Source organism: Salvelinus sp. IW2-2015, linkage group LG28 (assembly GCF_002910315.2).
Source record: "Salvelinus sp. IW2-2015 linkage group LG28, ASM291031v2, whole genome shotgun sequence".
Classification (NCBI taxonomy): domain Eukaryota; kingdom Metazoa; phylum Chordata; class Actinopteri; order Salmoniformes; family Salmonidae; genus Salvelinus; species Salvelinus sp. IW2-2015.
In genome coordinates, this window is record NC_036868.1 from 20,949,378 (window position 1) to 20,965,352 (window position 15,975).

The 15,975-nt window shown below is 43.7% G+C and overlaps 1 protein-coding gene across 3 annotated transcripts in view; it reads left to right on the forward strand.

Moving 5' to 3' along the window:
• Window positions 1-15,975, forward strand: part of LOC111954320 (neurexin-3b-like) — a 457,756-nt gene that overhangs the window by 408,774 nt on the left and 33,007 nt on the right. For all 3 annotated transcript variants that reach the window (XM_070435771.1, XM_070435769.1, XM_070435770.1), the window contains 3 exons: window positions 3,135-3,224; window positions 4,875-4,984; window positions 8,438-8,638. In XM_070435771.1, the coding sequence (XP_070291872.1) occupies window positions 3,135-3,224; window positions 4,875-4,984; window positions 8,438-8,638 (401 nt within the window). The remainder of the gene's footprint in view (window positions 1-3,134; window positions 3,225-4,874; window positions 4,985-8,437; window positions 8,639-15,975) is intronic.

Below are 15,975 nucleotides of genomic sequence, written 5' to 3' on the forward strand. Positions count from 1 at the left end.
ATAAAAGGCCAACTAAGCCAAAGCAAGAAACCCTGCTAGCGTGCTTATTAACTCCAGATAAGGCTTCGCTACACAGCATCCCTGCAGTCTTTACTTACCTTCCCGCTCAATATCCTCCTTCCATTCTCCCCTCTCCTCCTCTCCCCCCTCCTCTCCTCCTCCCCTCTCCTCTCTTACTTTTTAGACCCCCTCCTCCTCGTCCACCCCCCTCCTCCTCTCCACCCCCTCCTCCTCTTACTTTAAACCTCCCCCCTCTCCTCTCCCCTCCACCCCCTCCTCTACTTTAAACCTCCTCCTCTCCACCCCCTCTCCTCCTCTACTTTAAACCTCCTCCCCTCTCCCTCTCCTCCCTCCCCCCCTCCTCCTGCTACTTTAAACCTCCTCCCCTCTCCTCCTCTCCGCACCCCTCCTCTACTTTAAACCTCCTCCCCTCTCCTCCTCTCCACCCCCTCCTCCTCTTACTTAAACCTCCTCCCTCTCTCTCCTCTCCTCCTCCCCTCTCCTCCATCCACCCCTCCTTCCTCTACTTTAAACCTCCTCCTCTCCTCCTCTCCTCTCTCCTCCCTCTCCCCTCCCCTCTCCTCCCTCTCCACCTCCTCCTCCTCTACTTTAAAACCTCTCCCTCTCCTCCTCTCCACCCCCTCCTCCTCTACTTTAAACCTCCTCCTTCTCCTCTCTCCCTCCTCCCCCCCTCTCCTCCTCCTCCACCCCCTCCTCTACTTAAACATCCTCCCCTCTCTCCTCTCACCCCCTCCTCCTCTACTTTAACATCCTCCCCTCTCCTCCTCTCCACCCCCTCCTCTCTAACTTTAAACATCCTCCCCCTCTCCTCCTCTCCACCCCCTCCTCCTCTACTGTAAACCTCCTCCCCTCTCCCCTCTCCTCCTCTCCTCCCCCCCTCTCCTCCTCTCCACCCCCTCCTCCTCTACTTAAACCTCTCCCCTCTCCTCCTCTCCTCCTCTCCTCCCCCCCTCTCCTCCTCTCCACCCCCTCTCCTTCTACTTTAACCTCCTCCCACTCTCCTCCTCTCCTCCTCCCCTCTCCCTCCTCTCCTCCCTCCTCCTCCCCTCTCTCCTCCTTCTCCTCTCCTCCTCCCTCTCCTCCTCTCCTCCTCTCCCTCCTCCCCTCTCCTCCTCTCCTCCTCTCCTGCCCTCCCCTCTCCTCCTCTCCTCCTCTCCTCCTCCCCTCTCCTCCTCTCTCCCTCCTCCTCCCCTCTCCTCCTTCTCCTCCTCTCCTCCTCCTCCTCTCCTCCTCTCCCTCCTCTCCTCCTCCCCTCTCCTCCTTTCCTCCTCTCCTCCTCCCCTCTCCTCCTCTCCCCTCCTCCTCTCTCCCTCCCTCCCTTTCCTCCTCTCCTCCTCCCCTCTCCTCCTCTCCTATCAACACTCACTAACCTGAGTGCTTTGAAGCCGCGTCATTTTTTTTCTTTCTTTCTCTTTGGTCTGAAAATAAGAAATAAAAGTAGAAGAAAGGCAGAGAGAGAGACTCCAAACAGCCGTCAGCCAAGTCAGTGTGTTCTGTGTTCTCCCCTCCTCCCCTCCCACGTCACATAGTTTGGGGGGGATTTGTGATGGAGCGGAGTAAAAAGAGGTCCCCCTGCAGAACTGAAGCATGTTGTAACATTATAATATCTGGGATTTGTCCTCTGAGAGCGTTTGACTCGGCGAGCGTGCCGCGGCGCGTTATTAAAAGAGATGTTTGAAGAACACTCACCATGTTCACGCTTCTGAAGTATCGCACTTCCAATCTTCTTCTCCAAAAACACTGCAGTCAATATATTCTTTACTCCTCTGTACATTGTCAAAGTGTCTTTGTTTCTCCAAAACATCCTCGTCGAGGGAGTGACATCATTTCACATTCTCCATTATTCAGTACGTACTTCACAGACGTCGCTAGTACCGCTCGCTGTTTGAAAACATTGCCATCAAATTTGAACTCCCCAAAGTGATCGTACAAATTGGATGGTTACCTCTGTGTGGGTGAAGGGATCCAGCAGCATAATGTTATCCCAATGCACACAAAGGAATGGTATTGGCCATTGTATAATCTATATGTTAGCATATCATATTGCACTTCACACACAGACTTATAGACACATACATTAGATATATAGCTCATAGATATTTACATTGAACACAGTACAAAGAGGGATAGAGATAGAGAGAGATGGAGAAAGAAACCAAGAGACAGAGACAGAGAGAGAGAGAGAGAGAGAGAGGGAGATTTTACTTAATATAGAAAGCACTACTGCATCTACTCATCATAAAATAGTTATTCCTTCTGCTAGAACACGTTCTCCTTAGTCTCAGAGGAGAACTGGTTGCAGCTAGGGTAGCACTGACAGCGAGACCTCACACTGCGCACACATTCTCACACACCACCCTGGTAATAACACAGACACGTGCCACACACACTATGCTGTTAATATCACACGCACACACACACCATCTGCTAATAACCTCATCTGTATGTCGTGTCCTCCTCAGATCTCGGTCATCAGACTGCTTATTACAGACCTTCACTACCTCGTCCCCTCCATACTGCTGCTTAACGGACTTGTTCCTTGGCCCTTGAAATATGAGAGGAGGGTTCTGTTTAAAATGACACCATATTACCTTGATTTATTCCCCCTAGGGGCCGGGTCACAAGTAGTACCCTATAAGGGAACTTTTGGAAGGTAGAACAGGTGTTGTCCAGTGGAAATGATGTATCTCTGCCGGATTAGGGCTGTTGAGACGAGAAACCTAATTAACTTTTTGATCCTTTTCTATGAATGCAGGTTTTATGGAGATTGAAATGTTTTGTATTGTTTAACCCACATGAATGCACACGTCTTTCCACGTTCTTTGTGTGTTCTGGTCTCATGGACATGGTTTTACTGAATTTTGTGTATGTTTATTTGTTAGACAATATTGGAAACGGTGCTTTACACAGGTAGACCATTGACCATTTGCACACAAAAAAAATGTCTTACCAAGTTTTTTCAATTAAACTTACAACTAAACATTTCTGTTGAAACTAACTTTTCTTTCTAAACAAGGCTAAATAACTTTTCTAAATCGGTGTCTAAATGTGAATGATGACTGTTTGACAGTTGCCTTTGCCGACTGTTTTAAGCTGTTCTCTAAACTTTAAAGGACCAAGCGATGTTGAGCGCTATCAAATGGCTAATAAGAAAATCCCATTCAATTATAAGAGGCCGGTAGAAGATTGGCTACAGGAGAAAGGTAAACCTTTTACCAGATCTTCTAGATTGTTCTAGAATGTTTTTCTTTTCTTGTCATGTCATTGGCTTGTTTCCCCTCAATCCTTCTTCTAGAAATGAAAATTGCTTTTTAAACCCTTTAAACCATAATTAAACTAAACTTACTGTCAATTTTATTTTGTTAGTTTTTACGTCGATTTGTTTTAGTGCCATTCCCTTTTGTCATTGTTGTTTAAAATCAGTTTGAATCATTGATGCTGAACAGTTAAAGGGACTGGTGTAATCCATAAACAATACATGAACAAATCTGAGAAATAAGTCTCAATCGTACAGACAATAGGTGTTAAACAACATGTACTTTTCTTTAACAACAACAAAAAACTTGAGACTATGAATTGAGCGTCTTGCTCAAAGCTCATGCCATATTTGAGGACGACTGAAACAGAGGGCATATTTTGTACTGTTACTTATTTGGTGCCTATTGTTTTAGACTCATCTTGGTGCTGTGTAGAGCTATCACTGTGCATACTGCACTGAAATAGCCTGCAATGAAATAGTCCTTCTGGAATGAAATAGTCTGCTTTCATTCCAAACAATGTTTTACTCTTCATTATCTAGTCGCTACCACGCTACCGTTTATTACAATGGAGAATGCTGCTCCTGATACTTTCTACTCTACTAAGTTTCCTGCTTGACGTAATATCATTATAAACTATGTTTAAAAGTCATTGCCTAAACCTGTTAAGATGATTATAAAGTCCCTTTAACAACATCTAAAAACCCAACGTTTCTGAATTCCCATAGTGTTACTACATGCATGAATCAACATGATATTTATTTTGATGTTACGATGATATGATATTCCTTTTCCATGTCATTTCATGCCCAGTCTATTTTAACTGGAATTGTGAATGTGACAAACGCAATAACCCTGCAGTGATGTGTGTGTGTGTGTGTGTGTGTGTGTGTGTGTGTGTGTGTGTGTGTGTGTGTGTGTGTGTGTGTGTGGTGTGTGTGTCGTGTTTGTGCGTGTTTGTGCGTGTTTGTGTGTGTGCATGCGTGCGTGCGTGTGTGTTGTAGAAATGTGATTTCCAATTAAGAGTCCCCTGCATTCAGCAAGTGTTATTTGTATATTTCATTTCAGAAATGATGCATTAGCAATGTGTTCTGACTGCGATGTTTAACTCTCGTTTAATGAAGTTTACCGTGGATGTCATGACATGTACGAGAGTCTATTAGTTACATATGATCATATTATATTACAATACAAAGGTAAGTTCAAAAGAATTCAACTGCATGATTATATTGCAATGTTCAGGGCAATGCAAATGTGGTGAGCTCTGCCCTTTTTCTCTCATAAGACAAAGACCTTTTCCAAACACACTTAACAAACCTTCTTTTCTATGGATTTACATGCAAAAGCAATTAAAACATTGACACATTGAATATACAACAGTCTAGATACAGTGCAACATCACACCTTAACTTACGCTGACTCCCAGTGCTTCTCCCCAAATGACCGTTAGAGTATATTAGAAGTGCAGAGTACTTAAACGATTTGAGTACAACCAACTTATGGACATTATGAGTGCAGACTACTTAAATGGATCAATTTCAACCCATTAAAGTGCATTGTAATGGTGTCCTCCCTGCTGTCCCCCTCCCCTCTCAGGCCGGCAGCTCACTATCTTCAACACCCAGGCGACCATCTCTATAGGTGGTAATGACCGTAAACGTCCCTACCAGGGACAGCTGTCCGGTCTCTACTACAACGGCCTCAAGGTACATAAAAACTATTTTGTTCCCATGTAGTGTTGCAAATTTCCATTAACTTTCCCATATTTCCGTTAACTTTCCCGGAATTCAAACCAGGATTTCTGGAAACCCAAGGATTTTTGGGAAGTTCACTGGGAAAATTGTGTAAGGGTAGTGTGCAATGAAATATGTGTATTGTGGTTGTATGAGATGTGTACAATGTGTATGACAAACATGGGTCTTTCTGTAAACTAGGGCACCAGGGAGGATTTCCTATGCTGGGCAACTTGTTGCAGCTGTTGATAAGTCATTGATAATAATCTGACAATTTGTTTCATGTCATTACATTAAGATATGAAGGGGTGACATACTGTATCTATATTCCATGAAATTCATAAGTTGATTTAAAACCTGTAACCCTTTCTCATGGTTGGCGTCTTGATGGATTTGTCCAAAATCGTGTGACATAAAACGGCATTAACGTGCTTATTCAATAATTGTGTAGCCTATAATACTTGTTGGATGCACATTTGGTGTTGAGCTGTTTGAATAGGCTACACCGTGATCATTTCACACATCATCATCAGATCCAGGAAGGAATTTTCTGAATGACAGTCAAGTGAGGAACAGCTGTTGTGGTGGCACATGCCATCCTACAACAGCACGAGTGCTGAAAAAAAGGTGTCTGCGAGGAATGTCCAGAGATGTACGTCTCATTCATTATGCCGGGGATGATGGTTGTGCCTGGATCCAAGTTGGATCTAACATCCCTAGCGAATTGATGTTGACAATCTGTTGTTGTCTGCTTGATTTAAAACAGGGTCACGTTAGATTTAACACAGAAAGCATCAAGTTAATGAGTTCATGTTTGCATATGTCTTTGTGCCTCGGATTGGACACCGAGTCTACTGTGCATAATTGTGCAGGATAGACTGTGCATAATTGTGCAGGATAGACACCCAACGCTGTTCATGTGAATTATTCTTGATATAATGACAACAAATTACATCGCCTAGTGGGCTTCTTCACAATATGATATGGAAATGAAATAACATGACAAATACATTTCAGTTTCCATGTTACACCTGCAATTTTAAACAACACAAGGGGTTTGAAGTAGCTTACTTGAACTTGAATTTGGAGCAGAATTTGGTGCTGGAAAAGTCCTGGTAATTATTGTACTCAATTCTTAAGTTCTCCTGCTCCCTTATAATTATCCATGATTTCATTTTTGATACGTTTTTGTGAGAGATGTGGACACTTTCGTTTGTTTCCCGCTGCTTCAGTTGACAGGTTTTGTAGAGCTAATCTGTTGTGGTAAAACCATGTGCTGTTTGCCAGTGCTGAAGACATCTATATCAGTCTGCTAATACAGGACTAGTAAAGGCCCAGTGCTGAAGACATCTATATCAGTCTGCTAATACAGGACTAGTAAGGCCCAGTTGGTGAAGACATCTATATCAGTCTGCTAATACAGGACTAGTAAAGGCCCAGTGCTGAAGACATCTATATCAGTCTGCTAATACAGGACTAGTAAAGGCCCAGTGCCGAAGACATCTATATCAGTCTGCTAATACAGGACTAGTAAAGGCCCAGTGCACTAATTTTCTGTTTTAAAAAAAAACTAAATGTAGACCTATTTGAGTGTTTACCAGCAATTGTAACTTGAGTGTGATAATTATCTGTACAAAACAGTTCATCTGATAATACTTCTAGTTTCTTGAACTAGAACTAGAACGAAACTCTTCTAGTTTCTTGAAATACTTTGCATAATTCAACTTATTTCTATGTGAAAATTGAAATGGTCTTTTCATTCCTTTTTAGTGGACTCTTGTCCAAGCATACATTTTCATGCTTGTCACTCGTGGGAATCAAACCCACAATCCTTGCATTGCAAACTCCATGCTCTACCAACTAAGCCACATCATCACAAGCCACTTGATGTCTCAATGTACTCAATTACTGTATTGGTCATTGTTTTTCTTCATGGTGATGGAAAGTCAACAGGTACAAACCTAGATGACCAGCCCATGTACAATACAGTAATGTACATATACATTAAGTGGTTTGTAAGGATGGTAAATTAATACTGCACAGAAAGTGGTTGTTTTCCATGTTATTTGAAAAAGAAAAATATTGAATTTGCTGTGGATGTTTTGTGTCTTTGCCCATCACTTTGCACCTTGTGATGTAAATGTTTGAGGACAGGGTTTTGTTCTTTCTGGATTCAATTAAAATGACATCACAGAGAAAGGGACGGGGCAACAACTCTTACACTTCCAACTATTTAATCCGGCAAGATACTGTTCTTAATTATACAAGTGGAGATGCTGAAAAAAATCAGCTTTTGCTGGTGCTACAGATGTCTATATCTGTCGGCTAATACCAGATAAGGCCCAGTGCACTACTTTTGTGAAAATATATTTTTCAAAAGATAATATATATATATTATATTATAAAAACAGAGATGGTGAGATTAAGGCTACTGCTCTTCATGGATTTATTAGATGTGCCTGTGTTGGCCACATAGGCTACAGAAAAATCATCATGCATGCATCCAATTGATTTATTCAGGCAAGTCCACATTATTCTCACATACATTGTTTTAGATTACAATAATAACTTGAAATCAATCCTTTGCAAGGCCTAAAAAATGCATTATTCTTAAAGTGGTAATGGGGGGAGGTTCAATATTAAGGGCTATATGTACATACATCTAAATTATTCAATGTTAGTCATTTAAGCAGAGCTCTTATCCAGAGCGACTTACAGGCACAATTAGGGTCAAATGCACATCGACAGATTTTTCACATAGTCGGCTCTGGGATTTGAACCAGCAACCTTTTGGTTACTGGCCCAATGTCCTTAACTGCCAGGCTACTTGCTGCACAGTTGTATAACATTGAGGTCCTTGGATATTTAAATGAAGTGCTTGAATATGTCCCTGAAAGGGCTTGAATTTGACTTGCTAATGTATAAATCAACCCTGCTTAAAGGATGTATATAGTCCTAGGCCAATGTTATTGTAGGTGGAGTTATGAACTAATTTGCATATATTTCTCTAAGTATACATGTGGAACTGCATTTAAATATTTTCTTTGTTTTGTTTCAAACGATTTTTAAATGTTGATCCCAATGTCACACATGGGCCCCATTTATTTATAGAAAGACCCACATGGGTAATGTGCAATTTAGGCCTATTTCTATCAGTGGAGGCTGGTGGGAGGAGCTATAGGAGGATGGGCTCATTGTAATGGCTGGAATGAAATTAATACTGTTCCATTTAACATATAGAAACCACATGTTTGACTCTGTTCCATTTATTCCATTCCAGCCATTACAATGAGCCCATCCTCCTATAGCTCCCCCCACCAGCCTCCACTGATTTCTCTATATATATGTGTCAACTGGGTAATGTATAGTGTGTTTAAGACAATTGTCCACTCTAAGACAATAACGTTTATCCAATCCTATCCCAAGGTCCTCAACATGGCTGCCGAAGGCCACGCCAACATCAAGGTGAACGGGAGCGTGCGATTGGTGGGGGATGTACCCACCAGTAGGGGCGCTGCCCGCACCACCACCTCCGTGCCACCTGAGATGTCCACCACCTTCATAGAGACCACCACCACTCTGTCTACGACCACCACGAGGAAACAGCGCTCTCCACCCACCATTCAGGTAGGGGGTTGGGGGAATACAGAGATGGAAATGATAAGGTGTGTGAGAGACTGGGGGTTTGTTTGGTGGGGAGAGGAATTATCCTGGAGGGAGGGAATGGAGAGATGTGTGTGTGAGAGATGAGATGAGCAAAATGTTCACTGTTACAGCATATTACCTGTTGGACATACTCAAACAATCTATTGTTCATCCTATATCTTGTTCTCCATCTTCTTTTTAAATAGCGAGCCAGCATGATTTCATTTTTTTCTTCCTGAATAAGCAAAACTAATTTTCTCATGCTCTCTCTTGTCTCCCTGCAGCAGACATATAGTGAGCAATATGTTTGGAATATCAAATCACAATAAAACTGCTCATATCGTGAGCCCGAGTTTAACTTGGCCGGTCTTCCAGCCATACCTCATAGAAATAGAATCTCTAGAACAGTTATTCCCATTTAGTTCAACGTCCTGTGGGGAGTTACCCATTCTAGAGATTATATTTCTATGCCTATCCTATCATGTTAGCCCCAGCTCTGGGGATGGAGATAGGGTCCCATTTCGGTCTCCCCGAGAGTGTGTGGCACCGTATTCCCTTTGTAGTGCACTACTTTTAACTAGGGCCTATAGGACTCTGGTCAAAACTAGTGCACTATGTAGAGAATATAGTGCCATCCGGGACACATCATGGATGCCTCTCTCCTCCTTTATTCCCTACCCTGCCCCCGCCACGCCATATAACAGAGGGCTTTGTGAAACGCATCCTGACTCTAAGCCAATGAATGTCTCCGGCTTGCCAAGAAAGTAATCACGGTGAGCGTTGCGTTGACGCCCGGAGGACAAATTGAACTGGCGGTGTTCATATTAAAGCCATAACTCTCCCCGGAGCCCTGGAGCACAGGGCCAAGCGACAGACACAAGAGCTTTTATCTGCCTCGCACCTTTAAACAGATTGTCCAGCGCCTCAATAATGATGACCTCTCATGTCATCGGTGCCTGTTGTAGGACTTTATCAACTCAGGGCAGCACAGGGGAAAGAGACGAGAAATGCTCTCCCTGTGTCCCAAATGGCACCCTTCTCTCCATGGGCTCTGGTCAAAAGTAGTGCACTATACAGGGAATAAGGTGCCATTTGGGACGCACAACTGTAATACCACTTCAGCATTTTCCAGTTGTACTTAGGTACTGAATGCTTTGGCGTCTCTATAAAAGGACTGTCATCAGCATCAATGATCTCCAATGTCAAGCTTCATTATGTCTGGCATGAATGTCAGGAGCCTAGCAGAACTTCCTGTTGCTGCCTTGTATTCCATCTGTCTGAATGGCGGGCACACATGCACACACACACACACACACACACACATGCACACACACACACACACACACACACATTATGGGCATCAATAGGGCATTATGCCGGTGCCGTCCTGCTGATTCAGATCCATTTCAAAACCTTTTTTCTCTCTCCCCTGCCTGTCTGTCTCTCCTGCCTGTCTGTCTCTCCTGCCTGCTGCATCAACAAGGTCACCATGAAAGATAGGCCGTATTGTTAGAGAGAAAAATGGTGTTTTATGCCACAGACTATCAATTACACGATGACAGTCAATAAAGGCCTTCCTTTCTTTCCTTCCGTATGAATGATTTCCTTATGAGACCACCTCTTCTCAATGTAGAATAATGGCATATTTTGGTGACTGATACCAAGCATACACATAAACACATGTGCATAAGCATGCCAGCTTTGCAAGTCATGTTGTTTTTAACAAATGTGTATTGGCCAGACCAGGGGCGCAACTTTGGTTTTAGAAGAAATACCTTTTTTTAAATAAAACGTTTATAATAATCAGTCGGTTAAACACTCCAAACAGCCTACCCGACCGCTCGGAGGCATCTGCAATGCTAAAACTGGGGGGGGGCAAAAATGCAATTTCACAATGTGGCCCCACCGTCCCCAGTGAAAGTTGCACCCCTGGGCCAGGCCGATCTCCATTTGCAAGCTCTAGATACATGTTATTCTTGCTCCTCTCTTGACTGTTTTATGTGAACTCTTCCTCAAGTCCCAGGGCTGTAGCCATTTTGATTCAGAGCATTGTGTCACACTGTTGTGAATTCATTTTCCTCGGGCTGTGGTTTACAGCTCCCGGGTTGATTGTGTGGCTATGAGAAGAGGTGAGGAGAGAACCTGTATAATTTGGCAGATATCCCAGACCTTAGGAAGACAGGGTGAGGAGGACAGAAAGAGGGCAGGTTGAGGAGGAGGTTGAGGAGAGGTGTGGAGTTGAGGGGGTAGACTAAATGATGCTGCAGAGTTTTGCTAGGCACCTGGCTGTGAGTTTGTGTGTGAGATTGAGAAAGAGAGAGAGTGACAGAAAGAGAGAGAAAGCGAGAGAGAGTAAGAAAAAGAGAAATGGAGAGACTGAATTGAAGCTAACTGCAGGGGAGGGAGACAGAGAAAAACAGAGACAGAGGGAGACAGAGAGAAACAGACAGAGAGAAACAGATAGAGAGAAACAGACAGAGAGAAACAGATAGAGAGAAACAGAGATAGAGGGAGACAGAGACAAACAGATAGAGAGAAACAGACAGAGAGAAACAGAGATAGAGGGAGACAGAGAGAAACAGACAGAGAGAACAGAGATTAGAGGGAGACAAAGAGAAACAGACAGAGAGAAACCGGGATAAGAGGGAGACAGAGAGAAACAGAGACAGAGGGAGACAGAGAGAAGACAGACAGAGAGAAACAGATACGACAGAAGAAGAAACGAGTAGAAGAGAAACAGATAGGGAGAAAGAACACAGATAGAGAGAAACACGCATGGGGAAGATAGAGATAGAGAGGAACACAGAGAAGAAACAGATAGAGGCAGAAACAGAGTTTAGAGGGGAGACAGGAACAGAGACAGACGAAACGAAGAAGGGAAAGAGAGAACCAGAGATAGAGGAGACAGAGAATGAAACAGACAGAGCCGAAAACAGAACAGAGAGAAACAGAATAGAGACGATAGAGGAAACAGAGGCATAAGAGGAGAGAAGCAAAGAGAAACAGATAAGAGACAGTAAGAAGACAGAGAGAAGACTAGAGAACGAAGAGAGACAGAGAGGAACAACAGATACTGAGAGAGAGAACAGACAGGAGAAAACAGATAGAGAGGAACGAGAGATATAGAGGGAGACAAGGAGAAACCGAAGAGAGAACAGAGATAGAGGGAGAAACAGAGAGAAACAGATAAGGAGAGAAACAGAGATAGAGGGAGACAGAGAGAAACAGACAGAGAGAAATGCCCGAGAGTAAGAAAGAGAAAGGCAGAGCAACCGATGAAGCACTGCAGAGCAGGGAGACAGAAGAAACCGAGAAGGGAAGCAGAGGAACAGACGGAGAAACAGACCACAGAGAAACACAGAAAGAAGAGAAAACAGACCCCAGAGAGAACCCAGTAAGATAGAGAGACCAATGAGAGAAGACAGAATAACGGAGATAGAGGAGAAACAGACAGAGAGAACAGAGATAGAGGGAGACCAGAGAGAAGCAGAGAAACACAGAGAGAAAAGAGATAGAGGGAGACCAAGAGAAACGATAGAGAAGAAAACAGAGAATAGAGGTGACAGAGAAGAACAGAGATAGAGGAAGACATATGATGAAACAGATAGAGAGAAACAGAGATTAAGAGGGAGACAAGAAGAGAAACAGACAGAGAGAAACAGAGATAGAAGGAGACAGAGAGAAACAGATAGAGAGAAAACAGAGATGGGGGTCCTGCTTTGTGGTTGGTGTTCGCTATCCTCTGTCTCTGACAGGCTGTTACTCTCCTGATTTGTCTTCCAGTCTGGGATTACGATATGACTCGATTGAATCGTGGGAGTTGGTCTTCTTGCCTAATGTGATCTTGCATGTTCTTAGTTTGAGTGACAACTACTTCTTGATCGCTTCGTCCTCTTCTTTTTCTCCCTCCTTCAATCTTTTCTTCTCTATACGACTGGTGCACGCCGAGAGACGGGGAGGAGGTAGGGGGAGACATAGAGAGCGGGGAGGGGTGGCGGTTTGGGTGGGGGAGAGGAGCCTAGCCGCAGGGGAGTTTGTGGTGAGTTTATTACCAGCTCTCACAGTGTTGGGGGCGCTGGCGCACTGTGGCGAAGGGGTACTGAGTGACGTGTGTGGCTCATGGGGACGAAGTCTTTTCCTTGTTCGTTTTATAGTTAACTGGGCTTGGTTGGCGCTGTCTGTTTATTGGTGTGATCTCTCTCTCAGCGGCCTCATATCCGCTATCTTCAGGACGTCCTTCATTCTTCGCAGTCCCCGCAGCGAGTCTTGACCTACCCACGCCACTGCACACGTAGCTCACAGATTGAAGGTCGGTGTGGTTGGAGGGGGGGGTGGGGAGATCAGGCGTGTTTCACAGGGTTACAGTTAGGGGGGTTGGAGTCGTCTGTTGTGGATTTGGGGCACCGCCATTGTGAGCCAAAACAGAAGCTGCTATCTTCATCTACACACAATGAGGGCAGAGAGAAATGTACTCGGCTGAAATTAGTTTTGGCGAAACAAAGGAAGCTGTGAGAGAAAGAGGGGGGGGGATACGGCAGGGAGAGAGAAGGGAGGAAGTAAGGGAACAGCGATCCGGAAAAAAGTCGGCTTCCTCTTTGCATATTGGTGCAGAGTACTAGGGCACCGACATCGGGCTCCAAGTCCACGTCGTCCGAATGAGAACAAGGCTAAAAACTGGTCTGTACAGATTGACTGTTAAGTTTGTTTGTCTGCTGCCACGGTGCTACGGGGGCAGGGACTTGGCGGTTAAGAGCATTGGGGACAGTAAAGAAGGTCCCTGGTTCAAATCCCGGCATGACTAGTCATATAACATCTGTAGAGTATGGGCCTGAGCCAGGCATTAACCCTGGATTTGCTCTGTGTGGCTCTGGATAGAGCGTCTGTCTATAAGGACTTGACACTATTGTAATATACGATTTGTCCATGGGATCTCTAAATACAGGATCCGGGTAGGCGGGCTGAGTGTGATCGTCTAAGGATATGCAGTGTTTGGAAGAAAGGGTTGTGAAGGTATTTCCAGAGCAGTCATGGATTGGATTATTGCTAACCCTGAGTTCTGGGGTTCAAGAGAAAGGTGAACTCACACCAACCACGATTTAACTGAGATAATGTCCAACTGAAGTTATGGGGGGTCAAGAAAAAGTTCACTCCACAGACAAGGGTGTGAAGTAATAGCTGAGATATATGCCCACTGAGTTACTGGAGGGTCCAAGAAGGTGAACTCCACCAACCATGATTATAACTGAGATATGCCCCACTGAGGTTACTGGGGGTCAAGAGGTCAACTCCACCACCACTGATTAATTATGAGGATATGCCCCACTGAGGTTAACTGGGGGTCAAGAGTTCACTCACCAACCACTGATTATAACTGAGGATATGCCCACTGAGGTTACTGGGGGTAAGTGAAGGTGAACTCACCACCACGATTATAGAAAGTGGAGGGAAGAACAGATTGATGAGATATGCACAGGTTACTGGGGGTCAAAGGTCACTCCACCACCACTGATTATAATGAGATATGCCCCTGAGGTTAACTGGGGGTCAAGAAAGGTTCACTCCACCACCACTGATTATTATGAGATACGCCCCCCTGAGGTTACTGGGGTCAAGAAAGGTGAACTCCACCAACCATGATTATAATGAGATCATGCCACTGAGGTTAACGGGGGTCAAGAAGGTACTCACCAACACTGATTATACTGAGATTGCCCCCACTGAGGATTACTGGGGGTCAAGAAGGTCACCCCACCAACCACTGATCACAGTTTGAGATTTGCTTCCAATGAGGTTAAAATTTAATGGTCAAGATGAAAAAGGCAGGATTTTCGAAAGAGGTTCACACACCCTGCTAGGGCTCAGGTGACGGGGTTAAAGTATGAATGTAGAATTGTTTTACATGTGTGTGTGTGAGCGCAACTTACTCGGGGTTAACTGGGTGGGTGTAATACCAGAAGAGTACAATGTGTCTTTCCCCTGTCTTCATTCCACAGGAACGTTTTTAAAACAAACTTCCAGGAACAGATTAGCAAGCTGCTATAAATTGAAAATACCTCTCTGTTGCCGACTCAGCAGTGGCTCTCCTCCAAGATAGAATGGAAGAAGCTGTTAGTGTTCTGTGCTGATTGAGGTGTGCCGTGGAAGGAAGCACGCACTCTGCTTGAACCTGCTACCCCCTCTCGTCAGAGTTTGCCAGTGAACGCTGACCAGCCGTGCAAGCACTTTAATCCATTCTCCTCCCAATCTAAACTGTTTTTATAACTGACCTCTTCTTATAACTGAGACTTATCATACTGAGCCTCTTTCTTAATAAAGAGACTCTACTAATAATGAGCTCTTTCTTAATAAGAGACTCTACTTATAACTGAGCCTCTATTAATAACTGAGCCCTCTACTTAAATTCTAAACTGTTTTTATAATGAGCCTTACTTAATACTGGACCTTCTTAAGTAGCTGAGATCTACTAATAACTGAGCCTCTACTTATTAATGAGTCTCTACTAATACTGAGACTCTACTAATATGAGACTCAGATCTTAATACTACAGAGGCTCTACTAATAACAGAGACAACTTAATACTGACCTCTTCTTAATAACTGAGCCTTACTAATAACTGAGCCTCTACTAATAACTGAGCTCTTCTTAATAACAGAGACTCTACTAATAACTGAGCCATCTACTAATAACTGAGCCTCTCACTTATAACTAACCTTTTTTATAACTGAGCCCTACTTAATAACTGAGACTCTTCCTTAATAGCTGAGATCTACTAATAATGAGCCTCTACTTTAATAACTGAGTCTACTGAATCTGAGCTCTACTATAACATGACTTCATCTTAATACTGACTCTACTAAAAACAGAGACTCTACTTTTAACTGAGCCTCTTCTTAATAACTGAGCCTCTACTAATACTTGAGCCTCTACTAATAACTGAGCTTATAATACTGAGGCCTCTACTAATAACTGAAGCTTTTTAACATGCGCTCTTCTATATAATGAGCTTTCTTAATACTGAGCCTCTATAATTAACTGAGCCTCTACTACTAACTGGAGCCTCTTCTTAAATAACTGAGATCTTTCTTAATGCTGAGACTCTTCTTATAGCTGTAGACTCTTCTTAATAGTGAGACTCTTGCTTAATGCTGAGACCTCTTTCTACAGCTGAGCCTCTACTAATAATTGAGCTTACTAATAACTTAGCCTTTCTTAATAACTGAGACTCTTCTTAATGCTGAGCTCCTACTAATAATGGCCTGTTCTTACAACTGAGGCCTCTCTTAACAAGCTGGCCCTTCTTCTCATAATGAGCTCTTCAT